The sequence below is a fragment of the Aptenodytes forsteri genome, unplaced genomic scaffold, assembly GCF_000699145.1.
Source record: "Aptenodytes forsteri isolate BGI_AS27 unplaced genomic scaffold, ASM69914v1 Scaffold518, whole genome shotgun sequence".
In the NCBI taxonomy this organism is placed as follows: Eukaryota; Metazoa; Chordata; class Aves; order Sphenisciformes; family Spheniscidae; genus Aptenodytes; species Aptenodytes forsteri.
In genome coordinates this window covers 724,153-732,373 of record NW_008795773.1, presented here as the reverse complement: position 1 = coordinate 732,373, position 8,221 = coordinate 724,153, and the positions used below count along the sequence as shown (strand labels likewise).

General features: G+C 62.5%; 1 protein-coding gene across 2 annotated transcripts in view; it reads right to left on the bottom strand.

Annotated features, from left to right (window-relative positions):
• Positions 1-8,221, bottom strand: part of RGS3 (regulator of G-protein signaling 3) — an 84,715-nt gene that overhangs the window by 4,725 nt on the left and 71,769 nt on the right. The window contains exons 18-19 of one of the 2 annotated variants that reach the window (XM_019473209.1): positions 6,881-7,528; positions 3,340-3,413 (exon numbers count right to left, since the gene is read on the bottom strand). In XM_019473209.1, the coding sequence (XP_019328754.1) occupies positions 3,340-3,413; positions 6,881-7,528 (722 nt within the window). The remainder of the gene's footprint in view (positions 1-3,339; positions 3,414-6,880; positions 7,529-8,221) is intronic. The other variant, XM_009283617.2, reaches the window with a different exon arrangement.

The following is an 8,221-nucleotide window of genomic DNA, read 5'->3' as shown; positions in this document are numbered from 1 at the left end:
GAGTAGGGGCTGTGTCAGCCCCGCTGCTATTTCGGACGGCTCCACCGTTGCTGGGGAAACTCGAGGAAAGGTGGAAAAATCAGCGCCGAGGGGGGATAGTGGGGCCTTTCAAGAGTCGGCGGGGAAAATAATCACGGCGGGGATTTATGAGGGCTATTTATAGAGTGCAGGCATCCCAGGGAAGGAAGCGGGGCCAGCGACGGGGCTGAGTGGGGTTAGGAGCAGAGCGGGACAGCAGCGCTTCACCGTGTCCCCCCTGGGGGGACGGGGCTGGGAGCCCACGGGCGACCCGCTGGTGCTCACACTTCTCCGGTGCCAGCCCGGGACGGGCACGGCCGTGGGGACATCTCCATACGTGGAGATGGTGGTTGGGACAGGCAGTGTGCGGCGTGGAGGGGCGCTGGGGCACAGACACCCCACGCTGCCACCCTGCACTGGTCCCCGCTCCACCGCCCCTGGACAGACAGACTGACGTGCACCCGGACACAGGGCTCCCAGTTCCCCCAGGCAACTGCCACCATGACAAAGCGGGACAAAGATTTTTGGCAAGTGCCACGGGAAAGTAGGACCCCCAGCCCAACCCCAGCCTGGCCCTGTGAGGGCTTCCCAGGGGCCAAGGCAGGGGAGCAGGAGGTGGACAAGGTGACGGCTGAGGACAGGCGTGGACGATGCTGTCCCCTCGTGGCACATCCCCTGCATGACACCAGCACGAAGGGGTGCAGGGACCACGCAGGGTGGCATGGGATGCTCATCCTGCACCGAGGCTGGTGGTGCCACCAGGGTGGACGGGGCCCCAGGGTGGCATGGCCAGGCCACCCCCTGCAACCTCCCACGGGTCCCACACCAGTGGGACTACGCGAGGATGCTTGGAGGAGCCACCTCTGCCTGGCCAAGCCATGCCCAGGGCTGGCTGGGGACACAAGGGGCATAGAAGGGATGCAAGACAAGGGTGTACCCCACCCCAAGTGACGCTATCTGGACCCACAGCTCTCTCCAGTCCCAGGAGGGTAAAGTACAGCAATCCACTGGGAAAAAAATAGCTGCAACAACCCCAGGGCTCAGTCCTGCAAGGTACTGAGCACCCTGAGCCAGAGAAGGATTTTAGAGGGCAATCGCCCCTCCTAGTCCCCGGTGCTGTCCGTGCCCTCGTAGGGGGCATGGGTGGTTTCGCTGCCTTTGCATCGTCTGGGCTGTGGTCCCAGCAGGACGCATGTCCCGCTGCTGCCAGCTGCCAGGCACCGGCTCAGCGCTAACGTGGGAAAAGTGGATCCAAACACGGAGCCTCACGCTCCAAACACCATCTGCCTCCCATTACCACGCTGCCAGCAATGCTGGCAGCCGAGGACCAGCCGCCACACAGGACGGGCCATCCCACGCAGTCCCGAGCAACAATTTTAGCAGTGTTCCCAGTTTAGCAAGGCAGCCGCCGCAGCTCGGCGCCCGGTGGGGCTTTCAAAGCTCTGAAAAGTCCTTACGTGTGTCCCCAGCACACGTGGGCTTCCTCCACCCGCACAGCCCGCTGCACAACGCCAGCCAGCTGCAGCGGGTAGCTCTGCCGCACACCAGGCTCTGGGGTTTGCAGGTGATCGCAGCTCGTGGGCAGATTTGCCGGCTGTAATACGCCAGCAAGCACCACCTAAGGAAGTTCCCCAACTTAAAACGTGCTTCTCCTTTTGCACACACTTGTAAATAAATAGCAAGCGGCACAAAACCAGTCTGCGGCAGCCACCAGCATACACAGCCCCCAGCTGCGGCCAATCTGTGGTATAAAATGCCACGGCAAAAACAATGTTTCATAAGAAAGTGCTAGTTTCTGTCTGGAGTCACCCCTGTAAAGTGATCTGCACCCAGTGCCCTGGCACGGCCACGAGGCCACATCCAGTCCTATCGCCCTGCACCGCTTCCAAACCATCCCCTGCAAAGCGCATCACCTTTCCCCGCAGGAATCTCAAGTCCTACCTTTCCAGGTATTTTTCGGAAAAGTCCACCATCGCGTGGTACATCGGGGAGTGCTGGCAAGCAAACAGGGCCGGCACAGCGTACCAGTGCCGGGCGGGGAGGCGAGTGCCAAACCCCAGCCACTTGCACCATAAATACTCCCCGCAGACGGCTGGCAACCAGGCTGCGCAGCCAATAGCCGGCCGGAGCGATGCCGAGAGGCTCCCCAGCGCATCTGCTGCTGTCTCAAGGTGAGGAGAAAACCCTCTCTGCAGCCGCCCCTGACCCCGCTAAGCTGGGGGCGGCTAAGCCTCCCCCCGCCAGCCCGATTCCCCTGGCTCAGCACCGCAGCAGGGACACATGGATGGGGGAACGTCCCTGCTGCAGACTGCAAGGGATTCATTTTAATTTCGGGGGGGGGGGGGGGTGTGGAAAATAATGAAAAGAGCTAAAAATAGCCAGCTGCAGCTAGGAAGCACGCGGGACAACAGTGCCGCTCGCTGGCAGGCAACGTGAGTGGCCAAGCCGTCGAGCCTGAGTGCGCGGCCAGCACGCTCAGCCCCCTCGCACCCCCTGAGCCGCTCAAACCACGTGCAACTTCTCCACCTGCCCCGAGCCACGTGGAGCGGGGAAAGACCCAGCCCTGGGCATCCCTGCGGCCATGACACCCAGCCGGATCCTGCATTGCAAAACCGGAGATGGTTTGTTCCAAAACATCCTCGCTTGGCCCCGCCGGGGCCGCCTGCCCCCACCCAGCTGCAGCTGCACTCGTGGGAAGCAAAGGCCACGGCTGCCTCGTCCTTGCCCAGACCCACTTTTTGGCACCCCCAAAGCCTTACCAGGAGAGGCAGAGAGGCTGCGAGCATCCCTCGGCGGCCCCCGCGCTCGGTGCTCCCACCACGCTGCCCACGCGCTGCGATGTGCTGCAAGGGCTGGAGCCCGTCCCGCGGTGGGAAACCTCCCCATTCCTCCTCCCAGCATGGGGCCAGCGGGAAGGAGGCCCCCAGCTCATGTTTCACCACTTGCATGTCCTCTCCCTGAACCCGGCGCTGCCGGAGCAGAGCTCTGCCGGCACCAGGGAAGCTGTTTTCCCCACACCACCGGCAAGAGCTGGCTCCTTCCACCCCGTCTGTCAAAGCAAGGTGAACAGGGTGCTGCTCCCAGCCGGGCTGTGCGATGCCCCCAGCACGCCTCCCACCCTCCTCCCTGAAAATCACGACTCTCTGTCTGAAGTGAGACCTTAGTTCATGCGTGTCTTTGCTGCTTTCTTCCCGGAAAAGCTTGGGGGAACGAGACAGGGGGGACCCTGAGGGCTGCCTGGACCAGCGGGGCTTGGACGAGGTGTTTGACCATGGCAAACAGCCCTGGTACACTCTGATGCCACCACGATGTGACACTTACAGGTTCCTGCTCCGTTTCTTGCGGGAGGTCTCGTCCCCTTCGTCACAGCTGCATTCAGGATCGGCTCCGCTCAGCTGGGGGGGGAACAGAAAAACAGCATCTGCATCATCATGCTAGTGCATGCCCACAGTGGCACTCCAAGGGTCACCAGCCATCACTGTGAGCATCCCCCATGGTCCCTGCACCCACACAGCCCAGAGCCACGGCATCCACAGGGCTCCTTCCCCACAACCACGGCTGGCTGCAGCAATGCAATGGGACAAGCTCCTCTCCGCTCTGGCATGGGAACCTGCCTCCCCGCACCCATCCTGTGCCACCTTCAGTCCATGGTGTTCCTGGAGCGTCTAAGGAGACACCGTGGCTGGTGGCCCAGGTACCCCTCCAGGTTCAAAATGCTGACAGTGGTACGTCCTATGGGGAGGATACCGGCATCCCCATCCCTGATGCTCCTATTCCTGCTGTCTTGAGCGGGCACAGGGACCCCTCCCCAGCCCGCAGAGCACCTGGTCCCAGGCTGGGCACCCAAAATCAATCAGGGGTCCCCCAGCAGTCCCCGGGCAGGAAAAATCAGAGCAGTTCAGCCATAATTGAATCATATCATGGCAGCTTTGAAGTCCGAGGAGCACCCAGAGGGCGTCACTCCCCGACCACTGCCCCGGGGCAGCCTGGGCAAACCAAGGGGACCTCGAATGCACTGTGAGCTTGGGGCAGCACCAGCACAGCCTCCGAGCCACGAAGCCTGGGGCCAGGCATGGGAACCTCTGAGACCACCACAGCTCGGGAGCTTTAGTAATTCATCCATTACTGAGCAAGACTGGAAGATGCTCGCTGCCAGCTTGACCCTGCAACAGAGCTCAGCCCTGCACTGCTGGGGGCTGCAGGGCACTTTCCAGGATCGCCGCCCCGCGGCCGTGCCGTGGGAACCCGCTGCGCAGCCTCGCAGCCCCGGGCTCAAGGCTTTTGACACTTCCTTCCATTCTGCGCCCAGGTTTCCGGAGTTTATCGGCCCCAAACAATGCAGCCCTTGCAAAGCACCTTCCCCAACCAGATAGGGCCCCGGCAGGCGGGCTGGCCGGGGCGACGCGCAGCCGGAGCACGTTTCCTGCCATTGTCTGGAGAGGCTCCACCGCGCTCGGGGACAAAAGACAGCAGCAGAGCTCGCCCGAGGAGTCCCAGAGCTCCTGGCCACAATACACTCTTAAAACAACCACCTCCCAGCCCCGACCGCAGGAAGGAGGGGAGCGGGGAGGCACACCGGGCACGACAGCATTAAAAGGGCCAACAACATGAGCCCCTCTGAAATGCTCCCAAAGGGGGAATACAAAAACAACACCTTGATGGATGCTCTGGAACTGCTGCCGAGGCCACCGGGTGTGGGTATCGCTGGTGCTTGGCAGCTTGGTGCTGCCGCTGGAGGGGATCCACAGGGGAATTGTACATCAGTGTCCTGCTCCAGAAACCTCGGAGGGTTTCATCGAACTAGTCAAAAGGCACAGCCTGACGAAAGTCCCTCCAAAGTGTAGGCAGGGGGATGGCAGTAGCCCAAAACCCCATGCACGCAGTGGCCCAGCACCGTGCCCGGCTCCCCTGCCCGCTGTGGCCCCGAGGCAGCCTTGACCCCTCCACAGGCAGCCGGAGAGGCAGGGCAATGGGAGCAGGCAGGGAGTGTCCCAGGAGGGCAGACGGGCAGGGGGTTAAGGCACCGGCCATACGGAGCCAGACAGAGCTGCTGTAGGGCTGGAAGTGGGAGCACCAGGAGTTCCAGCAGCCACGCTGCCCTCATCGCCGGCACGGGCTGCCCCGGTCCCTGCTCCAAAAAAACCCGGTCTCATCTGCACCAGAGCAGTTTAATCCAGGAGGAGCTCAGTTTGACCCTGCTGAAAAACATCCACCCAGATCGGCCCAGAAAGCGCAGCTGGGGGCTCTCCGGGGCAGGAGCGGGGTACGTTCCCCGGGTCTCCCCCCCGCAGCGAGCGTGCAGCCCGCCCGGTCTCAGCCAGCGCTGCAGCAGCCTCTGGCCACAGAGCTGCGCGCTCCCAGGCTGCACGCACAGCGGCACTGTGAAACCTTTTTCCAGGAACCTCGTCACTGGCAGCCCTAATGGGACACTCTCACCAGGCACTGGCACTGACACCACCTCCCTTGCAACTGCGCTGGGTAGCGTGGGTGTCCCTGCCACAAAGGTGACCCTTCTTGATAGGATCTGGGAGAGGGTCCGAACCCCCCCCAGCCCACAATTGCTGGCATCAGCCTCCAAGAGGGTTTGGGCTACCCTTTTGCACAGCAGCCCCATCTGACCGGCCTGTCAGACTTGTAAGGGCTCTCACCAGCTGGCCGGGGACTTTGAGCCCAAAAAGTGCTCCAGGAAACAGCATCAGAGGTGGCTTTTCAAGCAGCATGAGCCTGGCAGGAAGAGGGTTAACCCCATCAAGGGTTTAACCCCATCATCCAGCCGTGCTTGGTGGCATGCAGGGCTCTGTACCAGCCTCTCCTGCCCAGGAGCCAGCTGCTGTGGAGCAGCATGCAACGTGGTCCTGAGAACTGCAAGGTGGTCCCGAGCAGTGTGACATGGTCCTGAGGCATGCAACGTGGTCTTGAGCCATGCAACGAGGTCCTGAGCTGTGCAACATGACTCCAAGCAATGCAATGTGGTCCTGAGCCATGCAGTGCAGCCCCGAGCAGAGCAGTACGCACAGCCACTGGCAGAGATCAAGCCGGCATGAGCATGGTCGGGCAGAGCAGGGTGCTGGGCCAGCGCCGCAGGAAGGCAGGCAGCCGCTCTCAGCACCCAGCCAGCCTCCACCCGGGGAGGATGGGGCAAGCAGCACTTCTCACACACAATCTCTGCAATGGCATATTGTTTCCTGTAAATATTTGTTATGCAAAAATACAGCCAAGGCAAGCTCTGCTCCAGGGAGGCATGGGGAGCACCCCAGACAGCCCGTGAGCACGGGCCAGCCGCGTGCAGAGCTCCTGCTGCACGGCCCTCCGCTGCTCCTACTTTCTGCATGTCAGGGTCAGAAATCACTGCTGACCTCAACCTTTTTCTGAGATGGGCCCTCCACAACGGTCAAAGCCCTGCAAGAGGCTGGCTGGGGCAGAAAGCCACACTGCTCCTGGCATCCCCAAGCACACCGGGCACTCTTCGTCACCGGAGGCTCTCTGGAGCCTGGTTTTCTCCTGTCCCTGCTGCTGTGAGCAGCTTTTTGCAGGTGCAGACACCCGGGTGCACCTCTCCCTCCACTGGTCTCAGCAGACAGCAGCTCTCCAGGACATGGGAACCTGTAGGATCTGGATGCATCGGTGGGAGATGCCCACCCACAGCACCAGCACACTGGCTCTGGGTGACATCCCCTGAGTGCTAAGCATCTCCCAGAGCTGACTGCCAGTGGCAGGGACCTTCCTGGCCCCTCAGATGCCAGCTTTGCCATGGCCATTGAGAGAGGGGTCACGTGCTGGACACCTCCACCCCAGGAGCTCCCCCATCCCCACGGCCAAGCAGGAGCCAGCCGCCCCGCGGAGCCAGCACCGGCTCACGTACCTTCCTGTGGCCCGAAAACAGCAGGGTGAGCTGGTGGATGGAGCCGCCGTTTTTGGCGAGCTCTTTCTTGAGGGTCCTGGGGGAGGGCAGGGCCCAGTGGCCCTTGGTGCCCTGGCTGTCCGAGCAGTTGAGGGTGGTGTCGGAGGTGAAGCAGTGGCTCTTGGCCTCCTGCAGCAGGCTGCCCTCGCTGTGGGTCCGGCGCCGCAGGGAGCTCTGCACACTCAGCGTGTAGACAGGCTGACAGCCCGACGTCTCGATCATGCTGCTGCGCTTCGCCTCGTTCCTCTCCAAGTAGTGCTCGTCGCTGTCCTCCTCCGCATCCTCCTCGTCCTCATCTTCCTCCTCATCATCCTCCTCGTCCTCCTCATCATCCGTGGTGCTGCCCGCCATGCCCGCCGTGCTCTGGCTGAAGGTGCTGTCGAGCCGCAGCTCAGGTATGACGAAGGCTGGCAGGGAGCTGGGCTGCTCCTCTCCCTTCTCAGTGGCCACCAGCTGCTTTTCCGCCAGGAGAGGACCCTGGGTGGCTCCCAGAGCCTCCCAGGGCTCAGCCGGAGCCGGTGCCTCTGTGGCTGGAGGAGCATCACCCACTGCCGCCTTCCCATCCTCCGAGTGCATCTGCCCCGGCTTCTCAGTGTCTGTCTCCAGCATCTGCCCAGAAGAGAAGATAAAGAAGAATGAAGGCAGAAGCACCCCAAATCTCTCACTGGCCACCTTCCTGGGGAGCCTCTCCACTCCTAACACCCCAACCACAAGGCTGGCACCAATTTTACAGCCCTAACGGTGCTCCAGTGGGGTGGGACTGCATCGTCCCCAGGTCCCCAGGTGGTGGCAGGTCGCCCATCACTCCCACAGCACCCAGTCCTGGTCCTGATCCCTGGAGCACCAGGTTCCCCCACCAGCAGTGAGCTGGTGGCTATGGGGCAGGAGTGGGATGGGGCCACCCAGCTCCCACCTCCAGCACCCGGCAACACCAGTGGGTTTGGAGAAAACCAGGGGGGGCCGGTGGTGGGTGGCTCAGCGCAGCAGTGCAGACAGCGCAGACAGGCTCGGCTCCAGCCGCAGAGGCAGAACCGGTAACATCATCCTTACCCCGATGGCTCCCCAGTCCCCCTGGGAGCTGCTGGGGGTGCTCAGCCCTGCAGAGATCTTCCCCGAGGTCGGCAGGGTGACAGAGAAAACCAGCAGCTCTGATCCGGCAGCTCCGGCCCCTCCTGCAACGCATTATTAAATGCAGAAGGGAAGCGCCAGGCTCTGCTCATCTGCGGATTGCCCAAGCTCAGCCCAGCCGTGGCCACGAGCAGCTCAACCTCCCTGACCAGCTGTCCTGGCTGTGGGGCTCCC